This window comes from Uloborus diversus, chromosome 6, assembly GCF_026930045.1.
Source record: "Uloborus diversus isolate 005 chromosome 6, Udiv.v.3.1, whole genome shotgun sequence".
Taxonomy (NCBI): domain Eukaryota; kingdom Metazoa; phylum Arthropoda; class Arachnida; order Araneae; family Uloboridae; genus Uloborus; species Uloborus diversus.
In genome coordinates, this window is record NC_072736.1 from 28,702,578 (window position 1) to 28,719,658 (window position 17,081).

At 32.8% G+C, this 17,081-nt stretch overlaps 1 protein-coding gene across 1 annotated transcript; it reads right to left on the reverse strand.

Moving 5' to 3' along the window:
* Positions 1-1,584: 1,584 nt before the first annotated feature.
* Positions 1,585-16,826, reverse strand: LOC129223980 (splicing factor YJU2-like). Its single transcript, XM_054858371.1, has 7 exons — positions 16,694-16,826; positions 16,459-16,559; positions 15,744-15,888; positions 9,604-9,738; positions 7,887-8,068; positions 4,887-4,968; positions 1,585-1,980 (listed from the first exon to the last, which is right to left on the reverse strand). Exons 1-7 carry the CDS (start codon positions 16,715-16,717, stop codon positions 1,603-1,605), a joined length of 1,047 nt encoding a protein of 348 aa, XP_054714346.1. The 5' UTR covers positions 16,718-16,826; the 3' UTR covers positions 1,585-1,602.
* Between the last annotated feature and the right edge of the window lie 255 nt (positions 16,827-17,081).

Sequence of the window (17,081 nt, forward strand, 5' to 3'; positions counted from 1 at the left end):
CTCTCTAATGTCAAATCTTGGATGCTTATGCACACATTTTTTCTCAATTCATCTAAGAGGTAAGTAAAGGAAAACGATTGATATTTTTTCCTAATCACTCCAATTAACCCTAAATATGCATTTACAATGGCTGAATATCGTTAAAGATAATTATTTTAAGAAAGAAAATAAGTCAAATTGATTAAAAAAAAAACCTTACCCCATGTTATTGACCATGCGCTTTCAAAAAAAAAAAAAAAAAAAAAAAATAATGGGAAACAACCCAATTCATCTAGAGGGTAGGAAAATATCTAAAACCATTCACATTTTTCCCTTGTCACCCCAACTAACTCTTAATATGTATTTAATGCTATTTTAAAGCACTTTTATTATACTTGGCCTGATTGTCACGGAGTAATATGAGGCCTGCTTTTGTGTACATCTCAGCAAAAAGATCACTTAGAGACTTTGGGATTTCAATAAATGATTTGCTTAATCTTAAGGTACAACTTAAAGTTGAAAAATCAAAATTCTAAAGTAAAATTATTATTTCGGTTAGGATGGAAAACAGCAAATTTCATGTAATTTCCCTATTAAATGTTTCAATATAAAACCCATTGTTATAAATTTTGTTGTCTTACAACAGCAATATTAATAGCAATCATAATAAAAATTTTGAATCAAAGCTTCTCTGAAGCAAGGATGAAATGCACACTGTCATTGCTCTCAAAGGATTTTTATCCTCACCTACCTACCCAATAATCGATCACACGAGGCTAAGTTGTATGTTGTGAAACATAAATAAGTTTGCGAAACCTTTAATATTTAAATGAATTAGCACACAAATAAATCCCTGAGAGGAACATGGATTAGTTTTTAGTGCCAATTGCTTAAAGTTTCAGGCACGCATATAGGTTTTTCTTTGTTTTAGTATGGAGCATTTAAATGAACAAATAAGGTGAAGTTTCGTGATGGTAACATTATTTTATTTCTGAAGTACTTTTACACTAAAAAGAATAAAATAACAGAATTAAAAAAAAAAAAAAAAAACTAAGCACTTTTCATAATGCACTCAAAAGGACAAAATAGCTTTCCTGGGTCTGCAAGAACAATTCAAGTATTCCTGTAGTTTTCAATGATTCCAAGAAACTGGCACTGCAAACGAAGAAAAGTGCGGCTCAAGTCATTTCAAACCAAACTTTCCCATTAAGAAAAATATGCATGTTTCAACACTCAAATTTATGATTGAAAGCTAGATAATGATAAGGAATTATCTAAATGACTTGAGCCGCACTTTTCTTCTTTTGTAGTGTCGGTTTCTTGGAATCATTGAAAACTACAGGAATACTTGAATTGTTCTTGCTGACCCAGGAAAGTTATTTTGTCTTTTTGAGTGCATAATGAAAAGTGCTGTTTTTTTTTTTAAATTGTTATTCATAAATGTATGAAATTTAAAATGTAAAAAAGGTTTTTAAGGAGGTAAAAGGCGCTAAGCCAGAAAAATAAAATTAGCCAGGAAATAAGTTGTATAAGGATACAATAAACTTACAAAAAAAAAAAAAAAAACAATTTTATTATATACAGATAAATTTGCACTTTTAAAAATTAAAGTACATAATTTTATCAACTGCTATCACTATCAGAATAAGAGCCCAAGAGACCTAAGGCACTGGGCACAGAAGTTCCTTGTTTTGATGCACATTCAGAGGCTTTGAGTTCATGGACTTGGGATTCCGTGGTCAATTTTTCCGAACAATCATTCTTTACTTTCACTAAAGGTGTTGTTGACTTTTTGGACAAAATCCCTATGCTTGAGTTAACTGGTTTCGATGCACATTTAGAGGATTTGAGTTCATTGGCTTGAGACCCCATTGTTGATTTTTCTGAGCATTCATTCTTTAATCTAACCAAAGGTGTTGTTGACTTTTTGGACAAAATTCCAATTCCAAAAGTTGAGTTTATTAACTTTTGCTTTTTTACTGGTCTCTCTGGTTCTTTATACTGAGGGAAAAAATGTGCAAATGTATAACATGTATTACATACAATGGTAGTATTTGAAAACATAATTGAAATTTTAATTATGATAGCTTAACCTACCAAAAAAGAAACCCTTTCAATTTAATTTTAGCCCACATGAAAATCATTTTATAAGTTTCTTACCCCACTTGAGACAATAATGTATGCCGAAGCAATATTAAGTTTCAATTATAAGTATACATTTTACCAGAGCCGTACTTAGCACCTCGAGGCGGAGGGGGGGGGGGGGGTACAAGAGGCATAAGGATGCACGCTCAAATTTAAAATCAAAAAAGCTTATGGGCGGAGACACACCAAAATCTATGTACCCTGCAGCATTTTACATTTAAAAACAACAAAATGCATGCACACAAATAAATACAGTCGACGCTCGATATAACGACCATCTCCGTCCCAGAGAAAAAGGTCTTTATAACAAGTGGTCGTTATAAGAGGTATAAATTTAAAAAATGTACACCGTCATCATGCATGCCCAAGTAAATGCCCAAATGTTTTTTATCATAGGAATTTTTAGAAAAGTAGTGTACAAAATATTAAACAAGTTTTAAAGTAGAAAATATAGGGAGGAAAATGTTACACACTTTCAGATCTGCTACTACTACTACTACTACCACAACAATTTCTGAAGATAAAACCAGAAACAGAGGTCTGCCTTTTTAACAGACGTGATTTTTGCAAATCATTATTTTCTGTTTCAGATATAGGTGATAAATTGTGTTTCTCTTGCTTTCCAAAGAAACATTTAAAAGTCCCCCGAGAACCCCAAATCTTTAAAAATAGTAGATTCAAATACCAAACTACCAATACATCTGTCAACTCCCTTTTCTTAGGAATCTGGAATTTTCTCGATTTTTCCTTCCATTATTTTTTCTGTGCTAGCTGTGGTGAATGGTAATCCCCCCCCCCCCCCACCCCCTCTTAAAGTTGGATTTGACATTGAAAACTTCAGGCAGATGTCCGTAAATCAATGTCATTTTAAGCTACAAATTTGTTTTATAGGAAAGAACACAAGAAGTAGCGTCCGCTGATTCGATCGCTGTATTGGATTAGACGATACAGAACGGTCGTTATAACGAAAGCAAATTAACATAGAGTTCATAAGAACAAAGTTGGGACTTCTACCACTGGTCGTTATAATGGGGCGGTCTTTATAATGTGTGGTTGTTATAATGAGCGTCGACTGTACATTATATTTCTGAAAGCTATTATTCACAATAGACTAAATTTTGCCAATTGATTGGAGGGGAAAATATTATTAAACACTCCTTGAACAAGATAAAATTCCAGATGTAGCATGAAAGTGAACTGCCTAAAATAAAGACAAAATACAAAATTTGTATGCAACTGAATGAAATATTGAAATCAATTCTCACAGCTGACATTCACGTAACATTATAATGAAGAATTGAATCCGGGTACTTTCAAGTTGTAATAAAAAAACATGAGTATTGATTGTCCAAGCAACTTTTTTAATCATCTCTATCGTGGTAGGTGGTACCCTGTTTAAAAGAAGTGCTTTCAAGAAAAGATAGAATTTATGAGAGATGTTAACACTGAATGATTGCTTCCCAACCATAAATAGGCTGGGAAAAGAATGAAGTAGAGGTCGAAATAGGGGAGACATTTACTCAAGAAATGATTGAGTATTTGAGAGAAGCTTTTAATCAGCATTTTCTGAATGAATTACAGTGTAAATATAAAAATAATTGAATTAAAAACCAATTTTTCCCCCAACTTGCAACAAATTAATTTGATTTGATACCATTGAAGAAAATCTGCTACAGTGGAATATTCAAACATTATCAAAAAGGGTGGTAGTTGGATATGCTTTTTTTCTGCCCTCCTGCACACAAACAGCTTGCTTGTGTGCAGGATGAGTTTCGATTCCTTTTCTTCCTTATTATTATCATTTAAAAAAAAAGCATTTTGTTAAAAAATATTCTATACAGTATACAACTTCTTGGAAGTGAACATGATGCAACTCACACATGTATTTCTCAGCTGTATTTCAAACATAGTATTCTACTAAAAGTTCATGAGGATAGTATGCATATTTGCAGGAAACTCAGACATGTGTTTTGGATGAAAAGATATCGGTCAAAAACTTTTGTCATTTTTCTTAAACTTTCACTAAAATAATAAGAAAGGAAGTTAACATTTTAGAACAGAGTTTCCCAAATTGTGGTCCCCAGACCCCCGGGGGTGCGCGAGTCCATGCCAGGGGGTCTGTGGTGCTATCCAGCTAAAACGTTAAATATAATTGAGATTGTAGGATAAGCAATGATATTTTAATTCAAAAAGAAGACACATCTATGAGGAATAAAAAAGTTCTTGCTTATGTACATGCAGGACCCAGCAGCTTTCCCCCCCCCCCCTCGAACTTTCAGGAGTAAACATATTACACAGTAATTAATTTTGTGTACGTGACAAAGTTCATATTGTTACTAAACTATATTACGTAATACACAAACATTGAGGCACATTTTTACTTCAAAAGTTAATTTTTATTAGTAAACTTGTTGTAGAAATTTGGTGATAACATTTTTATTTTTAGTTGAATTTTAAATAGAATTTTACTTCCAAAACTAAAAACAAAAATGTAAGCAATAAAAACCGGACAAGAGCTCTGAAAAATGTACAGAAGAATAAAAAAAAAAATTTTGAAGGAAAAGAAGCGTAGAAATCTATTAGAAAAAAATCAATTTAACTGTGTCCGGGGGGGGGGGGGATCCGCGAAGTTCTTAATTTTTTCTGGAGGGGGTCCGCGGAAGTCTGAAGTTTGGGAAACTCTGTTTTAGAACATATTCAGATGCTTATTCAATAGAAAAACTTAATAGTTATTTGTTAATTTGAACTATGCTAATACTTACTAATTTTGTTTCCTTGAAAGTCTTTTCGGGCTCTTCAATTATTCGCTTTACTGTTTGGTCTCCAGTTTTCCCAAAAATTGATCTAAAAAAAATGTAATTAATTTATAAAAAATGAAAAAATTTACAGGCATTTTTCAATGAGCAAAATATGTTGCTGAAAAAAATGTAGAATGCATGCATGATCATTACAAGTATAATGAAATTCAATTGTGCACTGCAAATATTTGCTGATACATTTATTAAGTCCAATGAATCAAACTTCTGCATTTCTAAATATTCCCTCATATTTCAGTCAGGATGTGCCTTGATATTTTTTGCAAATTTACTTAATATTTTAGGGTTGACGTATGAAAAAAGTCAATAAATGTGATAAATAATTTCATGCATACCTACTAGCTAATAAGTGTTCCATATCTGACAAAAGCAAAAGTTTTGCAGTTAAAGGGAAGAGGGGGGGGGGGAGAGGCTTTAAAATCTAAACCAGGTAATACGAAATTCCTAAGTGAGCAACCCTGATGTTCAACAGTTTCAGTTTAGCACACTTCTGAGCAAGGGCGCTAATATAGGGGGGGGGGGGGACAAGTGGGGGCTCAAGCCCCCCTTTTAGAAATTAGAACTTCCTTGCTTTTAGTGCCTTTTTCTTTGCAAAAATGTATAAAAATTTCTTTTCCAGCCAGTAATGAATAACTTATTAAAAATGTTAAATTTTAATAACTCTAATCTGTACTGAAATCAGTTTCTATGGGTAAAATATTCTGCTAAACTATGGGGAAAATTTTTGAGCCCCCCCCCCCCTTACAATTTTGGATATGGGTGCCCATGTTTCTGAGTCATAGCTCAGAATTTAATCAACTAAAAATGAAAAAACACCCTAAACATCAGCAAATTGGGAGGAGGGGGGAGGGAAGTAAAACCCTAACAACATACCAGTCAAGTATAAAACTAGGATAAAAATGAAATGTAATACACACATAGTTTGGCATGTTTTAGCGGAAATTTTAAGTTCGAACTCTGGAAAGGACTTATCCTAGCAACAGAAATTTACGAAATGAAGACGTAATTTGGGTAAAGAAAAACTTGTGTGTGGCTCAACTGACCCTCAGCATGTTTTTTTTCTCCCCAACTCAAAATAAAAATGGTGCATGGCAGTTAAAGAAACTATTAGATATTAACTGCGCATGAAAAAAAATATGCAACAGGCATAAAGTTATTTAAAGCCTTCTAAAATTCCTGACTAAATTGAATGAAAAGGAAAAATGGGTTGGGGGGTGAGGTGCACTGATGAGGAGTCCTCATCCTTTCTCAGCTACAATCTCTCCAACCTTATAAGAAAGGATAGAGATACCCTTATAGAAAGGGTAGAGCCCCCCCCCCCCCTTTGAAATTAGAACTTCCTTCCTTTTAGTACTTTTTTCCTTGCAAAAATGTAAAAACATTTCTTCTCCAGCCATTAATGAATAAGTTATTAAAAATGTCAAATTTTAATGACTCTAATCTGTCCTGAAATCAGTTTCCACAGGGAAAATATCGAGCTAAACCACGGGGAAAATATTTAAGCCCCCCCCCTTGCAACTTTGCGGGTGCCCATGTAAGAAAGATTTTTTTCCGTGCAAAAGAAGTGAGCTTACAGATGAAAAGGCATCTGACAAAAGCAATGAGGCAGGCGAACAAGCAGCTTAAAAAGTAAAAATAGACTAATCGAAAGCCAATGAAAAAGTTATGAACCAATAAAGAAACAACAGGAATGCAAATCACTAAAAATATCCAAAATGTTTATCAAGGGGTTTAGCTGTTAATAAACATTTTGTTGGAACTAACTGTTCAAGCTTATGACATAACCTTGAGAAACCAAGCGGTTTGGATTGTGATTATCAATGTACCATTTGAAAGCTGTTTTCCGGATAACACCGTGCGATTTTGGAGTATGATTTTTGTTGGTTTCTAGTCTTTTAAGTATGATACATTTGCTTTTCTACAACTGGATTTAGGCTGGAACACATTGGCATTATATTTTTCTTTTACTTGGAATTAATGTAAGATATTTTTACTAATATTGAATGCGTTGGTACGGCGGAGTGTTATTATTGTTAGTCTTTTGGCTTCTAATAACAGAGATCCAACTTCCAGCTATAATTTTAGGTCTAAGCTTTTGCTAATTCATTTACGGCTTTGCCGTTGGCCCGATTAGTCCAATGCAATTCTGATAGGCAGATATTCAGATGCAATTCTCCTTTAGTCTGTAGTTTTAATTTTTTTTGCTTTTTGAACCATAGAGTTTCACTGCTGATGAGTACTGGCTCAACTTATTTAATTTCAGTTTTCGATTAACATTTGTATTGCTGTTTTGTTGTTAAATTTTTTTTTTTTTTTGCAATTTTATTGTGTCTCTATCACACACTATGTATATTCAGTCAATTCACAGTAACTCGAAGCCCGATAACTTGAGTATTACTATAACTCTAAGTTTTTATCAAGTCCCGATCCCTTTGTCTTTAATTTCATGCTAATTATTCTCGATATCTCAAAGTTAACTTCCTTTAACTCGAAGTTTTTTCAAAGATGACCCGAAATTTATTTCAAAAGAGTGAAAAAAAAAAAAAAGAGAAAAAAACAAGTTACTATGAGAGCACCTTTCCTTAAGTAGAATCAGCTCTATTGAAATGGTTCCAACAGAAGAAATCAAGATCATGCTTTCGACTTTTTTTTCTCTCAATATTTTTGATTAAACTGTGCATATTGTGCAATTAAAAACTTTTAAGTTCTGTAATTTTGTCTGTTATAGGTATATATTAATTAGAACATAAAAATGCTGCATAGCAATGCTGATGCTTAATATTAAAAACCATTCAATGGCTTTTAACATTAAAATGTCAAAAACCGAAACTAGCAATAAGTCGAACTTCCGATAAGTCAAAGTTTTTCGTCGGTCCCTTCAGATTCGAGTTATTACGAATTGACTGTATGTACATACTAACAAAAGACAAATACAATGTGTCATACCTTACAAGAGCTTCATCTTCATCCTCTTGTTGCTTAATTTCATTGATTAACTGTTGTTGTTTTTGTTGCAATAAGTTTTCAAGATCAACTTTAGCATGCCTCTGATTAAGATCCTTAAGTTCTTCTAAAGTTTCCATTAGTTCCATTTCCTGCTTTGATGCTTTAGTACGATTTTCTAATAACTGAAAATAGAATTATTTATTCTTTAACAATTCAAATCATATAAAGCTTATTTAATAAATCATTCAAATGCTAAGGAAAAAAAATTTAGCAAAGAGGATAAGTAACAATTGCAATATTCAGTCTTAATGAAAATATATACCATTTTAGGTACTTGGCTAATTTTAAATATTGGCAGTAATTTTTCATTTTATTCATTGCTGCCATGTTTGGTCAAAATTACAGAGAAACCACTTTTTATGTGTTATTATGTCTTGTTAATGACATTTTAAGCAAAACAAGTCCTAAAAAACATTAAACCTTTCAATGATGGAAAAATAATCTACCAAATAATTAAAACAATAATTAAATGTGAAATGATTTTTCAAATACAAAAGCAAGCCATTAAACTGGCAGATTATTTTAAATGAGAAAAGCTTAATTAAAATAATCCACCAACTATGTAAAACAACAATGAAAGTTCCATTAAATCTTCAAATAACTTTGCTAAATACACATGCCCAGTCATTAATAAAACTCTGATTTTACATACAGTTCCACTAAATGTAAAATCAGAAAAAGAGACACAATTATGGTGGGACATAAATGATATTTCTTCTATTTTTGCCAGGGAGAAAGTAAATAAGTTGCCAAGGTAAGTGACGTACATTTAACTGAAAAGTATCAAAATAAAACAAAAAACATTTCAGTTTTTCTGAAAGTGTAAGCAATAAAATCAAAAGTTATGAACAAATACCTGGTCAAATTTGCAAAATTTCAAAGTTGATAAAAGAATTGTTTTCTGGTAAATAAGACCAAAATTAAAGGCAGGATGGTGGTATTCATGGCAAAATTCAGTTCTTTTTTTTTGGTAAGTAAACTGTGTGGCTGACTTCAAACATTTAGGTGAAATATGCTTTTGACCTAGCCATAAATTTACCAACATTATTAAAATTATTAAAAAAAAAAAAAAAAAAAGACAAACTCTGAGATGCAGTAGGTAATGTAACAAATAACAAGTAGCTCTATAACTGATAAGCAACTTTTCTACCTTATTTACAGCATCATTAAGAAGTACTATGTGATCAATTAATACAAAAAGGCTGTACAAGATGTATTAAAAAGCAACAAAAAAACAAACAAACCCCTCCTGAATTTGGAAATATATTAAACTTGATAAGGTCCTCAAATACCCGAAATTCTCAAGTATTTCACACTTTAATAGTGCTATTGGTTGTAAGTGGCAATTTTATAAAACTCATATCAATTGAATCAAGTCATTATTTTCCTCAAGTAAGAAGTGTTCAAAATATAAATACAAATTTAAAAATAATAGATGAAAAATTCGAGGATTCCATTGAAAAAAATATGCCAACAGGAGAATAAGTAATATTCAATTGCAGGAAAAAGTAAATTGTGGAGAACTATCTGACATTGTAGAAAATCAAACACTCAGCTAAAATATGCTTGTTTAAGAAAGAGTACAACTACTGAATATGTGAAAAGGAATTTTTCAAACAGGAATCACAACAAAAGTAGCGAATTGTTTTAGCATCACCTTCATTGGATTGTTTTTTTCCTCTTCTTCTAGTTCCCGAGCTTCCTTTGCAGCTGCTTCTTCAGCGAGCTTTAGAGCTTGAAAATTTCTGGAAGCCCCATGCTCAACAATATAATCCGCATTTTCAGGATCTGTCTTAAAAGATAAAATAAAACAAACATTAAAAACCAACAAACTGATTGGGGAGAAAAATTATTCTGATTTATATTTGAAATAGTAGAAAGCAATTAAAATTAAAATTAATGAAAACTTAGGCAATTCTGGTGGCCATTGCTGTATGTTAACACTCAAATCATACAGTTTACGTGGTTACAAAATACATAAGAGCTTAAAATTCTTGAACTAAATAAATAATGATTATTCTGAAAGTTTCATGTGAATTGCAACTACTTTATTCAGTCTTGAAACTTTTCAGGGAACATTCTGAACGAACTCAAAAAGAAAAAAAAAAGATTTTGCATTAAAAAGATGTATAAATGAGATATCTATCAAGTAGAGCACATAGATTTTTGGGATTATAAGAGCATACTATCATCGTGTATCCAAATGTATATTTAAGGGCAGGGGGTGGGTCATAAACTATCTTTGGTCTTATAACCCATTTTATCCCAATTTATTTATTTTTATTTAATTTGAGAAAAATGTTATTTTTAAAAATTAACCAAACCTTCAGCTGTCCTTTAACTAGGACAGCAGGATAAAATGGGTTAATGCTTACATAGTTAGTCAAACTATGTTATGGCTACTTTGACAAATCATCCGGGGTAGAGACCTAGAACCCTATTTGTGTCTGAATATTACTTTTACGATTCCCTCTTTTCTGATTTATATGCTTATACAGTTGAGAATTGATTAGTTAAAATCTTATTTTAGGCAGTGGCGGATCATGTCATAGGCACATGAGGCAATAGGGGCCTCCAGCAAAGCAGGAGTCCTCGGTCGGAACCGCTAAGTGTCACAGCCTCAAAACCAAAAATTTTTATTTTGAGGATTTGCTATGGTAAATTATAATTTTGAGTGGAAAATGCTTAAACTTCATGGAAATTGATAGTTAATCATGAATTTTAGGCGCGGGCTGATTGCTCCCAATAGGGACCCCCCTGAGTCTTAGGGGGTCCCAGGCCTCAGGTGCCTTTGTTTGGATTTTCCCAGGAGTTTGTTTTCCTCTTTCTTCCTAGAAGTTTAGCGCAAAATTGTATGTTTTTAAAATACTCGACAAATAAAATGCACAGTTAGAGTCTTGCTAGAATAACTTTACCAGTCCAAGTAGTTCTTTGACCACTTCTACTCTTCTGAGTAAAGAGAATACATCTTGATTTTAAAAAGCACTACTGATATACACATGAAGATATTTGCTTTAGTTGGAATAGCTAAGGAAGTGTCGAGAGGGGGGTGGGGTGGGTAAGTGGGGTGAGGACCCCCCGCCCCAAAGAAAAAGGATAACCAGTCATCATTTGTCGCAGTATATCAGTTCTCAAAATTTTCCAGCCATCATTTGTGTCCCAGTCGGTGTTTTTTTAACTAAGACGAGCAGGATTTTGGACGTTCTGTCTGGCTTCCAGATTTACAACATGGTGTGCGCCCTCTTCGAATGGTCATTTTTCTTGACAAACAATCATATTGCCTTTCCTTACCTTATCTAGAAAGGAGAATGGAGAAGAAACAGATCTGTGGGGGTTCCAGCTGAAGTCGTTTTCACACGCCATCGGCATAGCCAGCCTAAGCTAAGACCCTGCGGCACAGCTGTGTTTTCTTTCTTCACTTTTGGCTAAATTTTCCACTTTACTTTCCCACCAGTGACCAACCCGTAACAAGATAGTTTTATGACGTATTTAACTAAATAAGTAATTTGGAAAAGATGGGATTTTTTACTTTGTTTCTTTTTTTGGCAGAAAAACGAAGAACATATGTCATTCGTTGCTTTGATTCAATACTACTCGTGAACATGCTTTTGCTTTGCTCTGTGTCGTCAATCAACCGCAAGACCATTCTTTTTGAGATTAGTTTGATATGTTTTAATAACTATTTAATTTTTAGAATTATGCTGCAATCATGGTGTTAAATGATAAATTTTTAAATATAATAAGTTAAAATTAAAATAGTACAAAGGTATAGCTTTTGTGAAAAAAAAAAACATTTATTCTTCTTTAAATTATATTTTCATTGCAGAGAAAGAGAACATTTGTCAATTCATTACAAATACACTTTATAAAATTACTGTAAACATTTTAAATGCCTCTGCTGCGAAAGTAGTTGATTTTGAGAGTTCAAGATTGATTTACTCATTAAAGGCAAATGTTTTATAAACTGTAGTTGGGGCAAACCTAACCTGACAGCCTCTGTATGCTATAATTAAGATCAGCGTAGCTTTCACAATGCTGCCAGGTAAAGTTTTCCCCCCACTATAGAAGTGATTCAGTTTTATTTTCAGGAGTGTACATTTGCCATGTACTACACAGGTAAAGAGCATGTTTTAATGCTTCGCAAAATATGATGATAATGATTTTTAAAAAAAACCTAGGCTTTAAGATTTACTCGAAAACTTCTGAAGAATCAGGCTTTTTGAGTATTAAGGAAGTTAGATACGAATTTTTAATTTCAGAAGTATATGAATAATTCCAGGAAAAGTAAAAATATGAGAGTAAAAATTTTGCTTGGATTCATCATAGTTGTGAGCTCTTTTCTCTGTATCACCCCACTACTTAGCGTTATGCCTTAGGTTTACCATCCAGGGGGCCCATATGGCTGGGATCAGCGGCCGATGAACTCTTTATTCTGTCAAAAAATCTGGATACTCAGGGGTCTGGCCAGAGGATATTTGGGTCCGTTAACTGACCCTTCACAAAAATCCGATCAACCAAAATGGACCTTTCACAAAATCCCGATCAAACAAAACGGACCTTTCACAAAATCCCGATCAAACAAAACGGACCCTTCACAAAATTCTGATAAACAAGATCCGATCTGTCAAATTGTTTATTGAAAGAGCAAATCTGAAAGCAAAATAACGCATATTTCTGTGTATAAACCAATAATTTTTGGAACCTTTTTTTAAGTCAAATTAGAGGGATCAGCTTATACAAAATCGGCTAATTTTGAAAAAAAAAAAAAAAAAATCGGCACTCTTGGGATGCTCCTGCAAGCGATAAATAATTGCTACTGCCAAATAAATATAATGGTTGTTTGTTTTATCACAGCTAATTAGCAGCGGTGTTTTTGTAAACTTTTCTGAAAAGGCATTGGTAAGCACTTTTCTCCTCTCATGATTTAATAAACAATAATATATATCTGCGAAATGAACTTAGAACTGCAAAGGGATAGTAAGGGTGAGGAAAAAATATGATCGCTTCAGATAGTGTTACCAACTTCAAAATTGTCACCACTTAGTGTCTGGCGTTGAACCTTTATAATGACTTGATTAGAAAATATTCTCATCATTTTGCCAGCTTGTCAATATTTGCGTTTTTACGGTGCAGTGCGATGTTTAATTGTTATTTTGGGAGAAAAGAATATGGGTTTTGATTTTTCGATGCTAACGCAAGGATGATTAACTTTAAATAAACTCTTTTAATTACCTTTTTTTTTAGATGTCTACATTTTGAAAAATGCAATCTTTTAACATCCGATATGAGAATCATATTTTGTTCTTTTTTCAAGCTAACTTCGCTTTATTAGGATTCAAATAAATGAAAAGTCTCTTTATTTCTGTTAGAACTCTCATTTCAAGTTTTTAAAGCAAAATTCCTTTTTCTGTTATGAGTCAGAAATTAAAATGCTAAATAGATGGTTTATTTTATTTTATTTTTTGGATCAACTGTGTCCACAGATATTAATGATATGTTTATCACAGGACTCTAAAATGCAATTTTAAAGTAATTTTATCAAAAATATTCCTTTTACAAGCCGTTTTTATACTTTTGATGCCTTCACTTTGAGAATTGCGATCTCTTTGCATCCGCTATGGGAATCCGATTTTTCGAATTTTTAATGATTATTACGCTTTGTTAAGAGGTAAACAATTGAAATATCTTTTTATTTTTGTTAAAATCATGGAATTTATAAGTTTTAAACGAAATTCTGTGCTTTTTAAGAGTGTTTTGGGTCAAAAAGTTGAATGCTGAACCCTATTCTGAATTTTATTTTATTTATTTATATTTGTGTTACAATAATTTTAAGTACTGTACAGAAATATATCTAGTATAATTTAACATAATGTAGAATGGTAGATAAATATTGATACTTGAAAGAGCAATTCCCCCCCCCCCCCCCCACCAAATATCAGAAAAAAATCCAGAATGATTTTCTCGACGTAGAAGAGGAAAACACTCAACTTTAAGTTTATTTGATGCAGTTTGTGCCCTCTATAAATTCTAAAATTTCGTTTTAACAAAAAAAAAAAAAATTTTTTTTTGAAAAAGTTTTTGATTTTTCACAAAATTAATTCATTTTTCACAAAATTATTTGATTTTTCACAAAAAACGGACCCTGTGAAAAATCCTGGACAGACCCCTGATACTTAGAAATCCTGATGTTTCTTTCATATTTTCATCACTCTGTAAACATACTACAAAAGAAATTCATCATCCAACTGAAATCAAAAAATAAATGAATAAATAAAGGAAAGAAAAGAAAAGGGCTTTATTGATGATTTATTAAATTACCCTCGAAAAAATACTGGCCCTTAATGTTACAAAATATGGTCTAAACAATCACATTTTTAAGACTTGAATTTCAGAAAATACTCGAGCAAGGGTCCCCGAACTGCCTTCCTTTAATATTATTAAAAAAAATAAGTTTTTAAACTACACTTAGAAAAAAAAAATAAGTGGAATAGCCCCTTAATATAAAATATTGCCGAAGTTTTTAGGACCATAATTTAGAAATAAATTTTCACGGAAGAGCTTCAGCACCACTTTCTTGTAAAATGTTTTTATCATGTAAAGTTTGTCTACAAGTGCGGTTTTGAAACTTCAATTTCGAAAATTGGGAGGGGAGGGGAGAGAAATTGATTTTGATCTGGGGGCACTCCCTGGGCTCCATCCCTTACCCTAACGTTAATAAATAAGGCATATAATCACATTTTTAAGGCTCCAGTTTCTACTACTTTCCGCTGAAACCCCTGCACCTTTTGTTCCCAAACATCAGCAAAGAAAGTCTAAAATTATGTTTTTAAAACTTCAAGTTTCAAAATTTTTCCGCGGGAGAATCCCCGGACGCCCATTTCCTTATCAGATCACAGGTTTTCTCTTTTTCTTTTTGCTAAGTGCTTCGCTAAATTACACTTGCATTGTAAAACTGGGAAAAGCTAGAATTTTGCTCAATGCCAGAAATTGGGGTCCCCCTTCACTGACTAAATTACGAAAAAGTATAGAAGGCAAAATTTTCACTGTAATGTTTTTTTGTCAGAAATGTCGTTTTCTTCCCTTTTAAATAAGAAAATTAACTGCCTACCTGCCCTCCCCCATAAAGTTTGCTCGTTTATTCAAAAAAATAAAAGTTATGATTTCCTGCATTACTAATATTAGTAAACTATATCGTTTTTGTTGTGTTAACAGAGGGCCTCCGGATCAGGCTGCGCTTGGGGCCTCACAATCCCATGATCCGCCACTGAGTTTAGGTGAGTGTTCATGAGATGAATCCAGAAACAATTCCTCTGAAATGTACCAAACATGTTGGATATCGGTGGGATTAAGTTTTTTGACATTATCAGGTGGGGATCCAGAGAGGGAGGGGTGTCATGATCCCCCCTCCCATCCTGCCAAATGACCACAGATAACCTAAAACTGGCTTTTGAAGACTTCTATTTCGAAAAATTCGCCTCTGACCCCCATTTTTTGCTTCAAAATGACCTATGCCCTTCCCCTCCGGAAATGACCCTCAAAACCAGAAGCTGAATCCACCCTTGGACATGACAGAGAGTTTGCTGTACTCTTTATGAAACAGGTAAACTCTTTCATCAGTAGCAAACAGCACTGATGAACCTGGAAGTGCACCAATGCACACCTAAACTAAAATTTAGTTGAACTTCAACTTCATAGAATGGAAGCTCTTTATTTTCCTCCATAAAGCAAGTTATTCACTTAAAAAGAGTAAAAAAGTGAAGGAATGAAATTTGAATCAATTTCAAATGAAAGACTCACTTTGAATGTAATTTCAGCAAGACAACGAGGACATTTGATATAAAAGCGAAAAATCTTGATTCCCAAATATTCTTCATTTTGAACAGTTTCTTTTCTTGCATTAAACTTTTTACCCTTGTATATATATTCACCACAGGTTTTGCACCTAAAAATAAATGCCAATTAAATATTTAAAAACATCAAATTTTCATAATTTCTAATTTCTATTAATGAGTAGAATTAATTTTTGCTAGTTGTGTGCATTGAAATTCAGTATCAAATCAAAGGTCGATCCTGGTTTTAATTTTCTGGTACAAAAGTCGTTAAAAATTAATTCTGTGAACTTTCGTAACTTTTGTAAAAAAAAGAACTGTACTGCCGTTTTTACATTGTTTTGTGAAAGAAGATCTTGCCCTATCATAGAGACAAATTTTAGCAATCACAGATCTGATATGAAATCTCTTTGGCCCTAAATATTTTGCTCGCAATGACTTGTAAGCTGTATTTTAAATAAAAAAAAAAAAATTATTGCATTGTTTTCAGGCGAGTTGTTTGAGATTACAAGTTAGAAAAGGGCATTTTTGTAATTTAGAATTTTTGGAAGAGATTGCAAAACGGACCCAATTTGCGTCTGGATCGACCTATGTATTGTTTTGAAGACTTTTGTTTTCTTTTCCTTTTCCATTACAGTAGCGCAGAATGATACAGCTAACTACTTTTCTTAAAAAATACTAACCTCATGTTGCAAGGTGCCATCAGTCGAACTGTATACTGTCGATCTCTGGGCAGACGAAGTCGTGGGATTTTAGAAGGATCAAAATCAGGAGGATAGTATTTCTGAAATAGGAAAATGAATTTGATAATAATATACAAATACAGTAGGGGAGGAAGAAATGGAATACAACTGACAGATATGAAAGGCAATTACAAACGAGATACAATGAAACGAGGGAATTTTCACAAAAACGTACATTTAAAACTTTTCTTTCGGACATTTTTAGTGATCAAAAGTGTAATAACTTTATGACTATGACTTAGAGATTTTAGTCTCACTCAATTCACAAACTCCGTATATGCGAGTATCTCTAAAAGTTTGTTTTGTTTTATGACATTAATGATGCCATCGTCTAGTTGAAAAGTAGAATTTATTGGATTATACGGATCTAGAGTCCCTACGGATCCACCGTCCTATCATGTGCATGTGATACGGATCCACATCACAAGTTTTTCTTAATATAAAACTCAGAAATATAAATGACTCAGTGTGATGATACAGAATAGTATGAATCTTCTTTCTTAAGAAGCAGTACAGTACAGTTTACTAGATTTTGCGGATGACAGCGTACATCAAAAATTTGA

What these genes read in the sequence shown, in the direction of transcription:
- LOC129223980 (XM_054858371.1), bottom strand. Translation starts at nt 16,717, where the DNA reads ATGTCCGAAAGAAAAGTTTTAAAT. An exon ending in CCGAAAGAAAAGTTTTAAAT is followed by an intron (nt 16,560 to 16,693) that starts GTACGTTTTTGT and finishes TTCCTATTTCAG; the next exon opens with AAATACTATCCTCCTGATTT. An exon ending in GAAGATGAAGCTCTTGTAAG is followed by an intron (nt 4,969 to 7,886) that starts GTATGACACATT and finishes CATTTTTTTTAG; the next exon opens with ATCAATTTTTGGGAAAACTG.